The sequence below is a fragment of the Watersipora subatra genome, chromosome 1 (assembly GCF_963576615.1).
Source record: "Watersipora subatra chromosome 1, tzWatSuba1.1, whole genome shotgun sequence".
Lineage (NCBI taxonomy): Eukaryota > Metazoa > Bryozoa > Gymnolaemata > Cheilostomatida > Watersiporidae > Watersipora > Watersipora subatra.
In genome coordinates, this window is record NC_088708.1 from 58,148,344 (window position 1) to 58,170,924 (window position 22,581).

General features: G+C 34.9%; 1 protein-coding gene across 1 annotated transcript; it reads right to left on the reverse strand.

Moving 5' to 3' along the window:
• Window positions 1–752: 752 nt before the first annotated feature.
• Window positions 753–22,581, reverse strand: LOC137408142 (histone PARylation factor 1-like). Its single transcript, XM_068094535.1, has 7 exons — window positions 22,551–22,581; window positions 16,383–16,598; window positions 14,173–14,285; window positions 11,956–12,140; window positions 3,414–3,528; window positions 1,274–1,418; window positions 753–1,062 (listed from the first exon to the last, which is right to left on the reverse strand). Exons 1-7 carry the CDS (start codon window positions 22,568–22,570, stop codon window positions 852–854), a joined length of 1,005 nt encoding a protein of 334 aa, XP_067950636.1. The 5' UTR covers window positions 22,571–22,581; the 3' UTR covers window positions 753–851.

Genomic DNA, 22,581 nt, shown 5'->3' on the forward strand with positions numbered 1-22,581 from the left:
TTCTATCGCAAACTACGTATATATGCATGTACAAGACATATGAGCAGGCAGAATACAACTCCTACATGATGTCAGGTCTTTGAATGAGTAGAACAATTGCAGAACATAAAATCCCTTCACAACAATTATTTGTACAACATTTCTGTTTGATGCAAACCTTGATATTTACATTAAACTTATACATCTAAAACAAGAGAATCGGTCATGTGGCAGGTAAAAGCTTTGCACTAAAATATATCACCAACCCATTACTGGATACCATCACGGTTTATAGCAAACATATTCAATACATCCTGATTTAGAGATTACATAACTTATTGTTTATTGGTCGGTTATTGAATCTCTCATTTATACATTGTTCAGAGCAATAGACTTGCAGAGTAGAGGAATAGGATGACCATTGTCGATCACCTCGGCAGGCACAAACATAGTAGAAAACTTAGGCTAGGAACTGGGTGGGAAGAGTGGAGGGGTCACCCAGCATGGAGCAGTATAAATGATATAACGGACAATGAGCTATGAAGCATTTCATATGCGAAGCTCCAAAGATGAGTTAAAACTTTCATAGTAATAGATTACAAGGACGCCTAATATGCAAGGAATACATTACCAGGCTATTATGAGTATGGAGCTTGCATCTGATACAGCCTAGAAAGTGCATAGCCTGAGAGCAGCTGTAATTACAAGAGTCACACAACTCCTTGGTTAGGTTACTGAAAGAGATCAGTGAGCGATTTGTCTCATATGAATTTTTTATTCCAAAAGATCTATCACACATATAACAGATAGTATTATTATCTAACAAGACTGAGGAGTATTTCGTAAACAAGGAACCATTAGAAATGTTAGTTTTATGTTAAATAATTGCACAAGCCACGACTGCGTCTGTTTAGATGAGCTAAAATAATCGTCTCAAATGCATTGTATCCAAGGAGAGAGTAGGCCATGGGCAGCACGGCATGAATATACCCATGCAGCTTCTCACTGCCGTAACAGAATAAATCGATCCCCAGCTCAAGACCTTGTCCATAGTCACACTCATCATTGGCAAACTGTACATATCTGTCAACAGATGCAACTTAGTAACCAAAGGTCAAGGAACACTTGACTGTAAGATAATTGGCCAACGAGTGTCTATGAAAAGTAGAAGTATCTAGAGTAAAATGATATGGTATATGGAAAGAAATGACGGAGGATTGGAAGGCGTGGATATACTTGAGGAGTTCTCAAAAGCCTGTAAAGGATGACTAAATAGACGCTTGATTCAACTCACGTAATAATCTCTTGCAGCTCATCAACCGACTTGCTGCTGTTAGCATCCTCTTTCAATATGGATCCAAATAGCTTTTTAAGTTGACTGTCAGTCAAGGAGATCTCCCTCCATCCAACTCCATTTTCATCAACAGGCACAACGATGCCTGTAATGAAGCTTTATTCTTTAGTTTTACAACTCTATATTTAAATAATCTCAGTAAAATAACCTTTTTCTCTTCAAGAAATTTTATTAAATGCTTTGAAGTTTTAAAGATTTAGTGAAATCATCAAAAAAATTTCAAACGAACTTTTGTAAATTTTGAGATTTTCAATTGTACCTTAGCTTATATAACCTACAAGTACAAGCTGATAAATTCACATACAGAATTCATACTCAGAACATCTCACCAAGCAAACTTATTGAGGCATCCACGGTTTTAGCTAGGTTATTTATGTAGCGGTATTGTAGTATCGTCATGTCAATGTATCATCGTAAAGTCGTATTGTATCATACGATATGGTACCATTTCGATATCAACAAGCTGTTTGTATGAACGAAATGTAGCGAAAACAACAGGCTGGCATTGTAATAAAGCTTTATTCAGGTATAACTAGTCTTTACTTGGATCACCAAGTTATTTTTCGCCGTTGGTAACGCTGACATTTTTTATAGGTAAGTAATAAAGAACATTGAATGATTACAAGGGAAATGAGTTGAATGTCAAATAAAAATTGAAACACAAGCTGAGATGAAAGTATAAACAGAAAAAAGAAGAGGTAGTGAAAGAAAGACCTGAGTATCTACTAACTAAAATATAACTTCAGGTTGTTGAAGTTGAGCAATACCATAATGCCGATCTATTGAATAAACATACGAAACAGATTTATACAGAAAACAAGGCCTGAAGGAGATATTACAGCCATAGATGTTACACCCTTCAAAGCAGGGTAGCACAGCAATATAAATATGGTTTGTGATTCAAGGCAGGTTAGCTTTGGTTGGCTTGTGAAAGAAGCAATGCTGATATTGCAAGTGCATATTATGCATATATAGATGCTAAACTTAAAATACGTATATACCACATCATGAGAATTTTTGCAAGGCGATATTCTGATGCCTTATAAAAGAGCTTCAGCTAAATTAAATGGCAGCTCACAAAACAGACTTGAATATGACTAATCAGCAATTTATTCTCTTGTAAAGGTCTGGTACAAAACAGACAACTTTATATTCCATACAACATATACATTGTAAACCTGACTGGTTTTTAGAATAACAAGAGATATACATGGCACATCAGTGTAAGAATACAGATATCTAATAATTATTTCTTATTGTAATCCTATAATAAAAATAGAAAATAATCACCATCATAAGGGAATTCAAACAACTTTATACAGCAATAACTTTTTCACGCTTGAACTTATTCCAAAAGTCAATTATAAACTTGCTTTCCTTGATCTGGCCTTAAGATGGTGAGCTGCTAAATGGCTGATGACTATGTGGCGTATACAACGCTTCATATAGGTGTGTACAAATAACAATTAGGCTGTTTTCACATTTGAGATAATGCCAGTGATGTTTTTATAGCACTCAAGCAAACGCGATGACAACAAAGTTAAAAATGAAATAGCAGTAAACTTCAAGTTTGATGAGAATACTACAAGTTTAACTAATATTAAACTGTTGATTTTGGAATAATTCAAATAGCGACATAATATTACTTCCTTTGATAGACTGCGGCATGCAATAAACTTCGAGAGCTAAAGAGTTCTGTAGCATAAAAATGCATCCATAATTAAAAGAGAGATGCTTTCCTGATGAACATTGGGTAACATAAACAAGGTTATTTGTAAGCCTCTGACAGAAGAAAACAACATGGTAATAATGGATATGAAGTATAGCAGATAGTCCGCTTCAGAAGATAAGACTGCAGTTTTCATTATTGCTCATGCGTAAGTATACTAAACAATTATGAATTGTTACACGAGAAACTGAATCTTGGTTGAGGTAAAGTGGTTCTGTAACCACGTGTCACCCATCCTCTACCAAAGACATTCGCTGAAGGGATTTACCGGCTGTCTAACAATTACCTTTTATGCAACTTCAATTATCACAAATAGTAATGCAGGAGAAACCAAAAGACACCGCCACTTACCTGCGGTGTGAAAACTTTTGCTAACAACCTTCTTCTTTCGAGCCACCATCTTTGCTGTCTGGTTGCCAATCTCATATCCCTTGCGCTTTGCCACCTTTTTAATATTGTTCATAAGCTGTAAGCAAATTTTTTTTGCTTGATAAATGTAGTGCTGCCTCTAAAAGGTTTCTTCCATGATCCAAGATTTAGACAATAATCTATTAGGGTTGTCCGTTCACAATATCGAGAGTTGTCCGTTCACAATATCGAGAGTTGTCTGTTCACAATATCGAGAAGTCTATGGCAAAGCTCTTAGTATTATTTTCTTCATCGGCGAGTGCATCAGGCAATCAGGTTACTTTTCAGATATTCATAACATCTCACAGTGTGTTCATTACTCATAATTATTAAATTCTCTGTTATATTTCATACGATTTGTGTCACATAACATACCTTTGACATGGCGCAGCCTGTCTGTACTGTATTTGTCTGTCATACTGTATTTTGTATCACAAAACATTTCCTTCACATAACATATTTTTCATAGTGTACTCCCTTGTTATCACATAACACACCATTTACACAGAATATCTTTCACATTACACACTCTTTGTATTACATAACATACCCGCCCCATAGTGTATCCTCCCATTGCAATCCTTTTGTATCGCATAATGTACCCTTTATACAGCACCCATTTCACATTACACACTCTTAGTATCGCTTAACATACTCTTTACATAGCATATCTTCACATTACACTCCCTTAGTATCACTTAACATACACTTTACACAGCACCCCTTTCACATTACACACCTTTAGTATCACTTAACATACTCTTTACATAGCATATCTTCACATTACACTCCCTTAGTATCACTTAACATACCCTTTACATAGCATATCTTCACATTACACTCCCTTAGTATCACTTAACATACTCTTTACATAGCACATCTTCACATTACACACCCTTAGTATCACTTAACATACTCTTTACATAGCACATCTTCACATTACACACCTTTAGTATCACTTAACATACTCTTTACATAGCATATCTTCACATTACACACCCTTAGTATCACTTAACATACTCTTTACATAGCACCCCTTTCACATTACACTCCCTTAGTATCACTTAACATACCCTTTACATAGCATATCTTCACATTACACACCCTTATTATCACTTAACATACCCTTTACATAGCATATCTTCACATTACACACCCTTATTATCACTTAACATACTCTTTACATAGCATATCTTCACATTACACACCCTTAGTATCACTTAACATACTCTTTACATAGCACCCCTTTCACATTACACACCCTTAGTATCACTTAACATACCCTTTACATAGCATATCTTCACATTACACACCCTTAGTATCACTTAACATACTCTTTACATAGCATATCTTCACATTACACACCCTTAGTATCACTTAACATACTCTTTACATAGCACATCTTCCCATTACACACCCTTAGTATCACTTAACATACTCTTTACATAGCACCCCTTTCACATTACACTCCCTTAGTATCACTTAACATACCCTTTACATAGCATATCTTCACATTACACACCCTTATTATCACTTAACATACCCTTTACATAGCATATCTTCACATTACACACCCTTATTATCACTTAACATACTCTTTACATAGCATATCTTCACATTACACACCCTTAGTATCACTTAACATACTCTTTACATAGCACCCCTTTCACATTACACTCCCTTAGTATATTATATTATACATTAGGGTATATAATATAATATAATATAGACATGGCGCAGCCTTTGTATCACAAAACATTCCCTTCACATAACATATTTTTCATAGTGTACTCCCTTGTTATCACATAACACACCATTTACACAGAATATCTTTCACATTACACACTCTTTGTATTACATAACATACCCGCTCCATAGTGTATCCTCCCATTGCAATCCTTTTGTATCGCATAATGTACCCTTTATACAGCACCCATTTCACATTAAACACTCTTAGTATCGCTTAACATACTCTTTACATAGCATATCTTCACATTACACTCCCTTAGTATCACTTAACATACACTTTACACAGCACCCCTTTCACATTACACACCTTTAGTATCACTTAACATACTCTTTACATAGCATATCTTCACATTACACACCCTTAGTATCACTTAACATACTCTTTACACAGCACCCCTTTCACATTACACACCCTTAGTACCACTTAACATACTCTTTACATAGCACATCTTCACATTACACACCCTTAGTATCACTTAACATACTCTTTACATAGCACCCCTTTCACATTACAGTCCCTTAGTATCACTTAACATACCCTTTACATAGCACCCCTTTCACATTACACTCCCTTAGTATCACTTAATATACTCTTTACACAGCACCCCTTTCACATTACACACCCTTAGTATCACTTAACATACTCTTTACATAGCACCCCTTTCACATTACACACCCTTAGTATCACTTAACATAGTCTTTACATAGCACATCTTCCCATTACACACCATTAGTATCACTTAATATACTCTTTACACAGCACCCCTTTCACATTACACACCCTTAGTATCACTTAACAAACTCTTTACATAGCATATCTTCACATTACACACCCTTAGTATCACTTAACATACTCTTTACATAGCACCCCTTTCACATTACACTCCCTTAGTATCACTTAACATACCCTTTACATAGCACCCCTTTCACATTACACTCCCTTAGTATCACTTAATATACTCTTTACACAGCACCCCTTTCACATTACACACCCTTAGTATCACTTAACATACTCTTTACATAGCATATCTTCACATTACACACCCTTAGTATCACTTAACATACTCTTTACATAGCACCCCTTTCACATTACACACCCTTAGTATCACTTAACATAGTCTTTACATAGCACATCTTCCCATTACACACCATTAGTATCACTTAATATACTCTTTACACAGCACCCCTTTCACATTACACACCCTTAGTATCACTTAACATACTCTTTACATAGCATATCTTCACATTACACACCCTTAGTATCACTTAACATACTCTTTACATAGCACCCCTTTCACATTACACTCCCTTAGTATCACTTAACATACCCTTTACATAGCATATCTTCACATTACACACCCTTAGTATCACTTAACATACTCTTTACATAGCATATCTTCACATTACACACCCTTAATATCACTTAACATAGTCTTTACATAGCACATCTTCCCATTACACACCCTTAGTATCACTTAACATACTCTTTACACAGCACCCATTTCACATTACACACCCTTAGTATCACTTAACATACTCTTTACATAGCATATCTTCACATTACACACCCTTAGTATCACTTAACATACTTTTTACACAGCACCCCTTTCACATTACACACCCTTAGTATCACTTAACATACTCTTTACATAGCATATCTTCACATTACACTCCCTTAGTATCACTTAACATACTCTTTAAACAGCACCCCTTTCACATTACACCCCTTTATTATCACTTAACATACTCTTTACATAGCATATCTTCACATTACACTCCCTTAGTATCACTTAACATACTCTTTACATAGCATATCTTTCACATTACACTCCCTTAGTATCACTTAATATACTCTTTACATAGCATATCTTCACATTACACACCCTTAGTATCACTTAACATACCCTTTACACAGCACCCCTTTCACATTACACTCCCTTAGTATCACTTAACATACTCTTTACATAGCACATCTTCACATTACACACCCTTAGTATCACTTAACATACTCTTTACATAGCATATCTTCACATTACACATCCTTAGTATCACTTAACATACCCTTTACATAGCATATCTTCACATTACACACCCTTAGTATCACTTAACATACCCTTTACACAGCACCCCTTTCACATTACACTCCCTTAGTATCACTTAACATACTCTTTACATAGCACATCTTCACATTACACACCCTTAGTATCACTTAACATACTCTTTACATAGCATATCTTCACATTACACACCCTTAGTATCACTTAACATACCCTTTACATAGCATATCTTCACATTACACACCCTTATTATCACTTAACATACCCTTTACATAGCATATCTTCACATTACACACCCTTATTATCACTTAACATACTCTTTACATAGCATATCTTCACATTACACACCCTTAGTATCACTTAACATACTCTTTACATAGCATATCTTTCACATTACACTCCCTTAGTATCACTTAATATACTCTTTACATAGCATATCTTCACATTACACACCCTTAGTATCACTTAACATACCCTTTACATAGCATATATTCACATAGCACATGTTTTATATCACAGAGTACCATAAAACCCACATTGAACCCCACCTTTATTCGAACGTCACCTCTATTTGACCGACACCATAGGAAAAAGGTTGAAAAATAGAGCTCCACCCTTTAATTAAATATCACCTTTATTAGACCGTTACTTTGACAGGCTTCGATCTTTACATACATATATTAGCAAGTGATAAGCAGAAAGGTCTCCACAAAATCGTGCTAATAATGACTTGGTTGCATCAATAACAATTAATGCTATTGTTGTTTCTATTCGTATCGAAGTCCAGTTTCTAACTCCAAAGCTTTACAATTTTTTCGTTAAAACTTGGAAAGCAATACCATAGAAATAATTAACAACTGTATCAGGCTAATAGTAGGTTCTATTTTAAGGCGGTCTTGATACATTGACATATGTGAAAAACAGTTTACATTTATGATGGAATCTGTACTACTATTTTTAGGCTAAAGCTTGACCTTAGCACGCATGCGGCTAAAAGTTTATCATTATTTTTATAAAAAGCTAAATAGCAACGTGCAAAAGTTTTGCAATGCTAAGAAACTGTTTGGACGCTAATATTGACTATTTTAGCAGGAAGCTGAGTTGAGGTCAGCAGACACTGTGGAAGGTATCGATGAGTCAGAAAAAGATGAAATGGTCTCAAATGAAACCAACAAACAGAGCATAACTGGCTGAGCAGACGACGCAAATATTTTTGTTTCAAAAATGTTAATTTTTGTTTCTGCATGTACTATAAATATGTTCTGTTTATGTCACTTTTCCTTGAATATATATTTAGAGCATTCCATTGATAACAATTATATAACATACAAATTCACAAATTTATAGCATATTATTTGATAGCATCATTGCGGTTATCTAAACTCGGCTTGCAATGGATCGATGCTCATAACTCCTTTTCTATTGTACATAAAAAGCTATTTTTATGTAGCAAACATATCAAAAAGTGCAATAGCTTTCATGCAACATTGTTAAATCTATATACATTTGTATATCAATCTCAAAGTCCGTCTGTATGTAGTTCAGTTTGTCCAGTTATAGCTATTAAAATATTGGAATGAAGAATTTGGCCAGGCAAATGCCTTATCAATTTAGCTAACCGAGACTGATGGATTCATTGGGCGATATACAGTCAAACATGGATAACTCGCCCACGGATAGCTCGAACACATGGTTAACTCGAACGGTTTCTTTGGTCCGTTCCCATGTACCCTAGGACACTTATATTTCGCTAGTATTTAGTTTCGTGAGTAGCACACAGAGTAAAATTTCGCTGCAACTTAATTTCGCAGCTCTGATGAGTGCGAAAATATAGTGATGTGAAAATAAATACAGTGGAACAAACAAATTAGATTCCTCAGGTCCGGTCCTCTAGTAAAAAAAGTTGTTATATTTGCGACTAGTTTGTATTTGTAACCCGCAGGTATAAATGTATGGCAGAAATCGATAATTCAACGTGATCGCTTGCTGCCATTTGTTTCTTGGACTATCAATGACGTCTCGGTCCTTTCCGTCGTGACCGATATGGTACCAATATTCGATCTCAAGTATTTATAGCAAGCGATGGCCATGGCACGTTTTGAGTTCACAATATTTCAAATTAAAAAAAAATCAAATACAGTACATGTCTCATAAAAAGAAAATAGATAACAACCAACATCACAACCAGAACTGTATTACATGGTTGGACCTGGTGAGGGTTGTTATCGTTTTTGGTTGGCAGTAAAATTCATCACTACAATAAGTATTATTTAATTGTATGACTTCACCTACCAGACTTTCATCCTCATCAGTTACAAATTCGGTGACTAAACTGATATCATCATCTTCTTCGTTTGTCTTGGCTTTTCCAAAAAAACTTGTTATCTTAATTTGCTTTGCCATGCTGCTCATTCGGTGTATTAACGAATTTACTAGAAATTTCCCAATGAGCTCCATCACACACAAAATTATCTGCATTTCTAATATCACGATTTTGTTGTGGATATCAATGAACTACAGAGCCGTATTCCCTTGGACAGCTGGCCGGCTAAGACGCCCCAACTTTTTAGGAATTTCATAGTCCAACGGCTATAGAAAGGTTTTTATCGCTGTAGAATATCACTTTATTCGAAGCCATAGATACAAACGTTAACTTTTAGTAGTTCTTAGGCGTCATTATTATCTTCATCAGCGGCAAAATATTCTTGTTAACGACTTTTATAAAGGTTTGCAAAATATCAAGTTTTAGCAAACATCTGCTTGCCCATATCCTACTTAATGAACTTGAAATAAAATCGGCAAAAATGATCTTTGTTAAAACGCTTAAAAAAAAGATGGCTTCTTTCTGAGCTTTTTAACTGCATACAAGTTTTGCCTGTTTTAATTTTAAAACGTTTTGTCAGTCACATCAGCTAAAACAAAGCAAATCTCAAAAAATAGAAAAATGTTGATACTTGCCAATAAAATTTTTTAAAACTTCACGTGAGAGGCCCGGCTGAGGCCCTACATAAGAGAAACCTGTTGGGAGCTTACAGCACCCCCCCCCTTCTCCACACCCCAGATGTTCATAACTAGTCGTCTAACATTAGCCCCCCAACTTGCAACCAGTGAATACAGACCTGCGTAGAACATAGCTATTTAATTTCGAATTTTCGCTAGTTCGTTATGATAGTTTAGTTTCGCGCATGAATTTTTCGCGTGATGATGACTCCGCGAAAACGCGAAAGTTAGATGCCGCGAATACTTAAGTGTCCTAGGGTAATGATAAATTGCTTTAGATAACTCGACCTCAACTCTGTTAACTCGAACAGTTTTTTGCCCAACGGCTACCAAGACGGTTGTTATCGCTTTAAAAAATCACTTTATTCCAAGTCATAGAGGTAAACCTCAACTTTTCGTAAATCATAGGCGTCGTTATTACCACCGTCGGCAAAATATTTTTGTCATTGACTTTTCTAAAGGTTTGGTGAATTTTGATTTTTACCAAACATCCGCTTAGTGATCGCCTTTCGGAAGCATGGAAAAGTGAGGTGACCTTCGCATAAACTTAAAAAAAAATCGGCAAAATTGATCTCGGTTAAAACGCTCAAAAGAAAAAGATGTCTTTTATTCTGAGCATTTCAACAACGATCAAGTTTTGCCAATTTTAATCTAAAAAACGCCCTGGCATTAACATCACCTCAAACAACAAAACAATCTAAAGTGATAGAAAAATCTCCTATACCTTTTGATAAAAAAGTTTTAAACTTTACATTAGAAGCATTTAATTTGAAACAAGCCATTTATGCTTTTGATTTCTATTATAGTTCGATATGTGCATGTATCTACTAATAAATAAATAAATGGACTTGTGACAGTGCTCTGATAACTTGAATGCTCTGATAACTCGAACACTTTCGCTCGGTCCCATGAAGTTCGAGTTATCCATGTTTGACTGTATGTTGCTATGTGGGTGAAAATACGCTACCCCTCTCCGTGATGGTGCAACGTCACGGAGAGCGGTAGGGTAATTTTATGCCTGATCAACTGTGAGAGCAAGTTGTTAGCTCTTATTAGTAAGCTTACTCAAATCAGCCATTGGCAATGCGCCAAGCTAATGGCAAGTGGCAGGCAAATACATTACCTGCCACTGTTTATAAGTTGTTTTTAATACCCGTCCAATGCTGGGCATTCCGCTAGTATAGTTATAAAATGAAAATATGTCTTCAAATTTAAGTTGAAATAAAGAATTGAAAGCTTTCACCACAAACTGCAACGCCCACTATAAGATCATCATAGGTTAAATTGCAAGCAATAGGTATGAACTGGTAGAGATATTGCCCAGTTTCCCAATGCATACTTATTCAAAGGTCTATGACGAGTTGGAGGCAAGTTAGCAGATTTCTTGTATCCAAAAAGTTTAATGTCGCTCCATCCGAAAGCGAGCGCAAAATATAGGCAATATTCGCTCCGTCCATGACAGGGTTAAATTTATCTTCTCAAAATTCTGACGAGCTATTGAAAAATACAACACCATCCTTTATTTGAACACCACCTCTAATAAAGCACCACAATAGAAAAAGGGTTGAAAATAGATTGCAATAGCGTTCAAATAAAGATTTTACGGTATATCCTTCAGCGGTATCTATCCACCGGCTACTCTTCACAGAATCCATACTTCCTAGAAAGTTTTTAAATACCTTTTCACTGGCAGGGCTTGAGTTCTTAGCTTGAAGGATGTAAGAATGAACAGCTGCAAACAAGTTATCACCCAGAGGGAGGAGTCGGCAAGTATCCCCACCATGACTCAACGCCAGAAAAGCTGGCTCTTGTGATGGATCATCTCTGTAGTAACCAATGTGTTCTTCACAATTCTCCTCTGTGCCTACAGCATGCGATAGTAAGTACTACTTGCCCCTGCTGAACTTATCTACTTTTTGTCAATGGAGCAATTTCGGAGTTATAAGGGGAGTTATTTTTTTTTGTTGTGCTGCCACAAGCACGTCTAACCTTTCATCAGCCAGCATCTTCTAGAACGTCTGTATTCTTAAGAAATTTTTTTTCTGGTCTGAGAGTTTTACCAGCTCTATCCAACCGTATATAACTACATGTACATGCAGTGTCAACATATAAAATCATCAATTTACCTGTACTTTCATCTGGTAGACTTACACATATGTTTAAGCCAGTAATGTACATCCATCTTGGGAGTGATCATTTATTTTTACGTAGTGTTAAAGTTGACCGTTGATCTTTCCTCTGCGGTATTATTTGAGGTTACGTACTCATGTAGGTTTATAAGTTGCTGTTTTACCTACTGTAAGTTTGATCATTTTATCTTATCACGTTGAACTCTACTTCTAACTAAGTACTATACAAAAGTCATAGTCAAGCTCCTGTTCTCGTGCCATCCAACCGACCATCAGAGAGAGAGTAGACTTTTGCTTAGGATTCTCTTGATTCCAATGAATACCTCTGAAATTTAAGCATCTGCAGAATTCATCTAAGACTACATTGTCCTGAGAGATAGTCCCTCGAGGTTGACAACATTACTGAGTTACTCAATATAAGTTTGACATATTTTTTTTTATCTACGAATGCACGTCTTGGTGAATCTATATATATAAGTCTCAGTGTTTGTCTTTTTGTTAAAACATGTGTCCAGTTATAGCGATTAAATCTATCAATGGAAAATCGACCCAGCACTGGATTTGATCTCTGGACCTCCAGATGTAAAAGCAGCGAACTTAACCATTGAACTGTACGAGATAAAATAGATTTTTTGAGCAAATAGTCCTTACATTGGTTAAGATACTCACGCTTAAAGCGCACTTGCTTGCGGTTAATAACTAGCACTGTTGATCATTACGCGTAATGCTTGTTAAGCTGGCCCAAAACACGGGTATTGTTTTAGTAAAGATTTTAGTAAAGATCTAGCTTATCAGGTAAGTTAGTCAAAGTCATTAAGTAATTATTCTATTATCCGTGCAATACCGGGCTTTCGGCTAGTTTTCTTATAACATCACAATTGAATCACAATAGAAATTATTAAAATGCTTCATAATATAACATTTGTACAAAAAGCTTGTATCAAATGTATAACACTCAGTGTATGAATTGTTTACAATGTAATTCGATGACTAGTTCTCAAATTTTTAAGAAATTTTTGTATGGCGTTTTTCAGTAAAACTATATGAACAGATGCACAACTTTCTAACACATCTCTTAAAACATGATACGGGTTGAAAGCCAATCAAATACCCCGATATCAATGTACCACTTGCAGCCCATATTCTACATACGTACCAGTAATACAATACTACACCAATTTCATCGACGTTTCATTATAGTTTATAGCCAGTATGCTACACTCTAGCTATACAAATCCCAGTACACATCATCGAGCCTCCTTTTGGGTTTATAGCCTATATTTGACACACCAGCAATACAACCCCAAGTCATTGACCATTTTTTGAGATCAATGCCCATTTCGTTGAACATTTCTACACTAATAGTGGAAACAAAATAGGCAAAATATGCAGAGGGTTTTTCCATCTAGTGTTATAGCACATGAGCCATTATTTCATCAACTTTGAATTATTGAGCAGAGAAATAATACTTAGGTATGATGACAACAAACTCTACTACAGTCAATCACTATTCTCTAGAGACTAAATAGGGTTTTAGCTGATGTAACGAGTGTAGTTGTTGATCCATACACACTTTGGAGAAGCGCAAGCTTGTAAATTGTTCGCTATAGAATGTCAAAAGAGAAACTTAAAAACCTTTATTTGACAACTTGTTGCAGAGCATGGGTATCCATTTAGATGTAATGCATCTAAATAATGCATCACACAGACATAGAGAGACAGAGGACTAGCTGTTTTATATCGGTATTGTTGCTATGATATACTCACTAATAATAACAGTCTGAAACTCAGGAGGATCGCAAAAAAATCTATGGTGGAGCAGATAGTCTGAGTCTTCCGATGAGGATTTTCCAAGTAGAAGATCAAACGGTCCTCCCAGCCTGTAAGCAATTAGGAACTTATACTATGATAACAGTATTCTAACAATATCTACACATAAATACAGGGCAAAGAGATGATCTAGTGAAATGACATTTGGGTCTTATCAAACCAAGATAGGATTTGCAAGTATCAGTTGGTATAAACTGGATGAATTCTTGTTGCATAAATGAATACACTTGTGATATTATGTGAAAACACAGGCTTTAGTTTTAGCTTGCTCCAGCATGCAGTCATTAATATATAATGAATAATAAAGTAAATAATACAATGAATAAATAATATAATAAATAATAATGCAGAACTCGGCTTATGCATATAAAATTCAAGCAACAAAAGAGTAATTATGCTCTGAATAAAGACCAAAGCGACGCCTCTCATAACTATATAGACCAGATGACTAACTTGCAATCGTTAATCGACACTTCATTGTAAAGCATTCCTTGAAGATGCTGTTAAAAATTCAAGGTTAGCCAATTTATATAAATATTGTAACTTCCTGTTATTATTGTATAATCAAACCTTAATTTAGGAGTTAACCTGTTCCAATATTTGCTTTGTATGTCAAAAATCTTGGAGCAAAGAATAGCATAAGAATAGATTGTATGGTTCCTCACAGAGCTCAAAAAACAATTGTAAATACTGAAGTAATTACATATAATACTCATGCAAATTCATCATGTGAAACTATGTGAAAAACTAAAGGTGAAAACTTGAATTATATGTAAAAGATAATGGTAAATACTCAAGTAATTACATATAATATTAACACAAATTCATCATGTGAAACTATGTGAAAAACTAAAGGTGAAAACTTGAATTATATGTAAAAGATAATGGTAAATACTCAAGTAATTACATATAATATTAACACAAATGCATCATGTGAAACTATGTGAAAAACTAAAGGTGAAAACTTAAATTATATGTAAAAGATAATGGTGAATACTCAAGTAATTACATATAATATTAATACAAATGCATCATGTGAAACTGTGAAAAACTAAAGGTGAAAACTTAAATTATATGTAAAAGATAATGGTAAATACTCAAGTAATTACATATAATATTAATACAAATGCATCATGTGAAACTATGTGAAAAACTAAAGGTGAAAACATAAATTATATGTAAAAGGTAAATTAGTAAAATGATAGTGAGTACCTAAACAGTTTCCATTGTTCCTTCACCTTAGATACACTGGACTAATGTGTAGGCTAGATAATGTATAGACAAACCTTATTTACATATTTTCTTATTATTTTTAAATTTAATTTTTAATTTCTATGTTTTTTTACTTCTACTGACAAAATGTGACACTTCGAGAAACCATAAAGATCCTACGTCGGAAATTAATTTCTATGCCGAGACAACCATTTGCTCAAATTTCATGTCATACATTGAAATAATTGTATGTAGAAGCCTAATATTTGCATGTAGAAGCCTAATATTTGTATGTAGAAGCCTAATATTTGTATGTAGAAGCCTAATATTTGTATGTAGAAGCCATCATAAACTAAGGTTTAAAGGTGAACTAACTCCATTGAAATGGCGCAAATTATAAAAATAATATCAATACAAAGCTAAAACATCGAGCTTCAACATGATGTAATTTTTGTCTTTGTAGACCTATCCAGTCTAGAGATATAATAGTTTGAATGGGATCATTTTGTGGAACGCTCAGACTCAAGAGAATGTGCGATTATGATATCTATAGTTGCACACCAGCAAAGAGAGTGACAGAATAGATAAGCCTAGCCCTGCAGCTTGAACGCTATAGCTGGTATCAATAATGGTAGAGATAGACAGCCGTGCAACTAATGATGTCATTTTAGCATGTATTTTTTCTGAGTGCTTTAAAAACAACAATGTTTTTTTGATTTTAATCTTGAAAAATCCTGACCGTCAGTTCATCTCAAACATAAAAAAAATTTCAGATGATAGAAAAATACCGATATTTTCTGATAAAACCTACCAAAATTTTGTCCAAGTTCATCTTTAACTGTACATCTGTCTCAGAACCTAACTAACTAAAACTAACCTATCTGACTAAATCTAGTGTTCATTTATAGATGGCTGTATCAGGAATGAACCCATACCTGATTTTGCTTGGCTGTAGAACATTGTTTGGATTAGCCTCATCTATTTCGCATAAAAACTGCCAAAAGTCATAGAAATCTTGTGGCAAGGCAACCAGAAACTTTTTCTCCACCAGATCCTTCATTTCCTGATTAACCTCTACACAACTGTTGCACTTTTTTTTCTTTGCGTGTGGCCCCTTCAGCTTGTCTGAGGATCTCGTGGCCATTGTAAATCTAGAAAAGGAAGCTAGAAGAGCTCCAGCTAATAATGGATAACCGAATAAGGTAAGATTATTGAAGTGCCAGAAGGAAATACTATATATGAATACAAGGATGTTAAAACTTATTATTTAACAAAAGCCTTGTATGAGCTACAATCTAGAAAGCATTAAATAAAACTTTAAAGGTTGACTTGCAACAAAATTCACGTTCCAGTTATTTGGTATTAAAAGATTCACCATCTCTTACTCTGTTGTGTTGTAGGTGCCAAATATGTGGAAATGTGATTACAAGCTCTTAAAAGCTCAAAAACGAAAAGCCGCCGTAAATTGGAATCTGTTTATTTCTCTGACGTAGTCATTACAGTTTGGTTATCGTCTTGTCACGTGATGTTCTCACGTGAACTGAAAGGCCAATAAAAAGCTCAATATAAAACTTATTGTAGCACTAGTTTATGACAAACACTTCGGGTTTTACCGAAGACCCCGTATCAAATATAGATGCTCGCTACTTTACAGTTTTGTTTCGGTTTGGTCTAATCGGCAAGACGTAATCTGATCATGTGACCCAATACTTCGCAAATAATTTCTGCAGCGATTTTCGATTATCACAGGTGACCAACAGGCTCGTCATAATTATCAGACAATGATATGTACTCCTTCGAGCTAAGGTTAAAAAGTTTAACAAATCTTTACGGTAAGTTATAAGATATCAGTGCTAAAAGTGACAGCATTACAATGACGATAAAACAGACGCGTAAGAACAATAGACATGGTTTTATTGAATGCGTGAAGTATATTTGTGAAAATATTTCGACAAATGAGGTTGCATGAAAGTGTAAACAGAAACCATCCTGTAACAACTACGTCCCATTTGAGCCGTTTTGGAAAGCGAATCCAAACTACGGCGGTCTCGTGTGGCTGCGATTAACTGTTCGTTTTTTAGTTTTTAAGAGCTTGTAATCACATTCCCATATATTTTGCACCTACAACACAACAGAGTAAGACATGGTGAATCTTTTCATATCAAATAACTGTAATGTGAATTTTGTTGCAAGTCAACCTTTAATAGCCATCAAAACAAAATTGCAGTCTCAACTTAGTATCGGTACCATACATTAACCATTTAATCATTGTTCTAACAAAAGATCAAGTGGCTGCAGAGCTATTAAAAATCGAACCTCAGTTTGCTATTATTACATTATTACACCTAAGATTAAAGACCCATTGGATGCCAGAAATTGAATGATGTCAGTCTTAAATGCACTTTTACGTAATATTACATATAGTATTCATGTTAATAAATCCCATTTTGTCATTGTGTGTGTTTTTATGTGTGCATTTATGTCTGTTTATCTGCATAAACGACATGCGTTTCCACGGTTTTTGGTTGATTTTGTCCAAAAAAAGTCACCAATAATATTTCGTTTCCAAACTCCATCTGGTGCCTGAGAACCAGCCTCTTAAAACACCCTCTTGTAGGTTATCTGATTAAAAATGAATGAAATCCAGGGCACTGCCGGGCCTACTGCTAGTTTATGTTAAAAAGCTAGGATAAGAGCGAGTAAAGCGAATGCAGATCAAGTATAGGACCAGGTAAAGTATAGGACCAGGTAGAGTAAGTATAGGACCAGGTAAAGTAAGTATAGGATCAGGTAGAGTAAGTATAGGACCAGGTAGAGTAAGTATAAGACCAGGTAGAGTAAGTATAGGACCAGGTAGAGTAAGTATAGGACCAGGTAGAAAGCAGGTATAGGGCCAGATAGAGAGCAGATATAGGATCAGGGAAAGTTAGTATAGGAAGAGGTAAATTATATGACCAAAGAGGCAACTATATGACCAAAGAGAGCAATCATGGGACAAGGCAGAGAGAGTATCGGAGTATATGCCTTAGTAAAGAGAGAGTATACAACGAGGTAGAGTGCAAGCTTGGCAGGGTAAAGGGAGTGTAGGGCCAGACAAAAACAAATTAGGACATGGTGGAGCAAGTCTGGGTAGAAAAAAGTGTAGCACACGACTGAAGCAGTGTTTGTGGACCTTTTTGTCTACCTTAAACTAACGATAACACTGAAAATATTTTTAGCAAGACCGGCGGTACTCTCAATGCCACAGCCGTTCAAGATGTGTTTTTTTTATAAAAACACTAAAAAGACAAATCTCCTCATACAAAATTAATCTGCTCTAATATTTACTTTGTAATGTATGTCAAAACCAATGCTTAGGGCATATCTTTTGATATGATTACATTGCAATTCTTTTAATTCATTCTACAACTAGAAAAACTAATGATAAATACTTCATGCTATTACATAGTGTTAAAACAAATCAACTATACAAAACTATGAAAACCTAAATGTAAAAAAATTAAATTATGTGTAAGAAACTAAACCAATAAAATAATACTCAATAAATTGTTTTAGTAACTTCACATTGCTAAAATAAGCGAAATGAGGTGTAGGCTTGACAATACAGAAAATGGAGAGTACGTAAGTAGATGTGGCGATGACGATTTGGGGCTAATCTAACATTGACTGTGCATACATTCAATTATGCATCATACAGTATTTATAGCTATTTCCTTACATGAAATTACGAACATTTTATCGTTAATTATTATGAAAAGGTGAGGATCTTCGCTACAATTTTGCAACCACAATCCACAGAAAATCAGATGCTGTCGATTCACTACCACTCAGAACTAATTGTCTCTTGATGCTAGCAGAAATGTGTCTCAAAGCAGTTTGAGCATATATTCATTGAATGAAGCCTCCAGATGAACATTTGTCAGATAATGAGCCCTGCTCTAAGTCACCAGCAGTATCTCCAAAGTGTTGGAACACAATTCAAATACTTAAAGGTTGACTTGCAACAAAATTCACATTACAGTTATTTGGTATCAAAAGATTCACCATGTCTTACTCTGTTGTGTTGTAGGTGCCAAATACGTGGAAATGTGATTACAAGCTCTTAAAAGCTCAAAAATGAAAAGCCGCCATAGATTGGAATCTCTTTATTTATTTGACGTATTCATTACAGTTTGGTTATCGTCTTGTCACGTGATGTCCTCACGTGAATTGAAAGGCCAATAAAAAGCTCAATAGAAAACTTATTGTAGCACTAGTTTATGACAAACACTTCGGGTTTTACCGAAGACCCGTATCAAATATAGATGCTCGCTACTTTACAGTTTTGTTTCGGCTTGGACTAATCGTCAAGTCATAATGTGATCATGTGACCCAATACTTCGCAAATAATTTTTGCAGCACTTTTCGATTATCACAGGTAACCAAGAGGCTCGTCATGATTATCAAACAATAATATGTACTCATTCGAACTAAGGTTGAAAAGTTTAACGATTTTTTACAGTAAGTTATAAGATCTCAGTGCTAAAAGCAACAGCATTACAATGACGATAAAACAGACGCGTAAGAACAATAGACATGGTTTTATTGAATGCGTGAAGTATATTTGCGAAAATATTCTGACGAATGAGATTGCATGAAAGTGTAAACCGAAACCATCCTGTAACAAGTACGTCCCATTTGAGCCGTTTTGGAAAGCGAATCCAAACTACAGCGGTCTCGTGTGGCTGCGATTAACTGTTCGTTTTTTTAGCTTTTAAGAGCTTGTAATCACATTCCCACATATTTTGCACCTACAACACAGCAGAGTAAGACATGGTGAATCTTTTCATATCAAATAACTGTAATGTGAATTTTATTACAAGTCAACCTTTAAACCATAACTGTCACGAAAAACTTTTATCGTTTTTGCTAGGGAAATCAGACACACTGGTTCCGATTTTGTACTCAAAATAAAGATTAGTCCACTAACTTTGAGAGTAATGAAGGCTTTTTTTATAGCGTTTTAATATTGGTCTCAAAAACAACACGATCGGCATAACAAGCTCCGCCCATAAATACGTGACGTAACCTAGCTTTTTAGGAACAGAAGTTACGTAGGGATGTTTAGACCGATTTAGAATAATAGAGATGGGTGTTTTAAAATCCATTAATATCTAAATTCAGCCTTAAAAATAATATCAGGCTTTTCTGAAAGGTAGATAAGCTATTTAGCATTGCATATTTAAAAAAGCGCGATAACAACGCTAGCTTGTGATAAAACCACGCTTTTTGAGCTCATTTTTCTTGGCGTTCAGCCCATTTAAACGTCATATAACAAGCTATGAGCAATTTTAAATAGTTTATATACCTTTCATAAAAACTGAAATTATTTTACAGGCTGGATTTAGATAATAATGGGTTTTAAGACACCCATCTTTATTATTCTAAATCGGACTAAACATTCCTAACTTCCGTTCCTGAAAAAGCTAGGTTTCGTCACATATTTATGGGCGGAGCTCGTAATGCCGATTGTGTTGTTTTCGAAACGGATATTGAAACGCTTTAAAAAAGCCTAAATGACTTTGAAGGTTAGTGGACTAATCTTTATTTTGAGTACAAAATCGGAATTAGCGTGTCTGATTTACCTAGCAAATACGATAAAAGTTGTATGTGACAGGTATGGTTTAAGCTATTATTGCATAATAGTAATAAATGAAACCTTAACACAAGCAAAGGCTGACAAGATTAAGTGACGTACCAACCCTTTAATACTCAAGTATTGTCTCATCTAAAATACTGTTACACCGCAAAAAAGAAATTCAAAGCTTCAAAAACAACTTGAGGGAATACTTAATGTAAATCTATACAAGATTGGTGATCAGGTATACGGGAAGCCAAAAATTTTTAATTTACTTTTTTTGTAGAAACTTGGTATAATAAGTGTTCTAGTATCCGTTAAAGATGTTGAAGTAGATAATCTGGTTAGCCACATTGGTGGCATCCTGCGCATGGAAAGCAAGCAGTCATATGATATGCATGTCGAGTGCAATATTGACGGTGATAAAAAACTGGATGATGAAGCCAACAGCAACAATGAAAAAGTTGAGGTTGAGTGACCAAAAATCTAGTTAGAACCTGCAAGCCCTCTTCATAGTTATTTAACTTTTGCTAAGAGAAGTTAGTCTTACAAATCAAGAGAAATATAGATAAGTTTATCTACTGCATTGTTCTGTATAAATACAGCGTTAATTGAACTTTCTAAAACTTTTACTAATTGTTGTTTTGCTGAAAAACTCATTTCTTGATTAGTTCAACACACTAGTGCATGTAAGCAAGTTGTCCCTTAAGAATTGAGTCTTGTAGATAACATGCTTAAACCCAATAGAAATTCTGTAACATCCAAACTAAATTTTACAAAATCTTACAGAAAATTACTAAAGCTGATATTTGTAAAGTTATAACCATCATTATGAAATCCCCATTCTCCTTGTAGCAGTAACATCAATCACTTTTCAACAAACCTGCTAACGTTACTCTATATTATCTGTGCACACTAATGTGAGATGTATTGTAGTTACCACAGTAGGTTCAGTTATCTTACTCAGACAATGAGCCAGATGTAAACTTTGACGGCTTCAAGACCAACTATATTAACCGACAGTATGATCTATATACTTGGTTTGCAATCCTCAATAAATATTCATAATAAATAAATAAATAATCAAACAGGACTCCTTAAATAAAGAGAGTAAAAGTTCAATCGAAATGAGAAAAACTTTCAACTGTTTACCGCACAACGACCTACAGTCACATTAACATTCTAATCTACAGCCACATATACATCTTTATGTAAATCGCTAATATTTAAATACAATATAAATTTAATATATAATTTCACAATATCCCCAAACTAGTTGAGTAAAATTTCCCGCGCCATGACAGTGTTTATAACGATCAACGAAAATCTTAACTCGATACATACATGTATTTAGTACGAGGCTCAGTACGCGCCTTATAACAATAAACTAAATTTCGGATTTCTTGCTAATACCTTTGTGTCAAGGACAATAAACACTCGCGTCTGTCGACGCATAATATTATTTAATTCTCTCAAAAGAACACACCCATGAAATGTACAGTGCATGTTTGTTTCTG

Excerpts from the sequence above, each read along its gene's own strand:
- LOC137408142 (XM_068094535.1), bottom strand. The coding sequence starts at position 22,570 with ATGCACTGTACATTTCATGG. Across the intron at positions 3,529-11,955 it reads CAAGCCCTGCCAGTGAAAAG|CTTATGAACAATATTAAAAA; the intron begins GTATTTAAAAAC and ends ATTTGCTTACAG. Across the intron at positions 1,063-1,273 it reads GAGCTGCAAGAGATTATTAC|ATATGTACAGTTTGCCAATG; the intron begins GTGAGTTGAATC and ends ATCTGTTGACAG.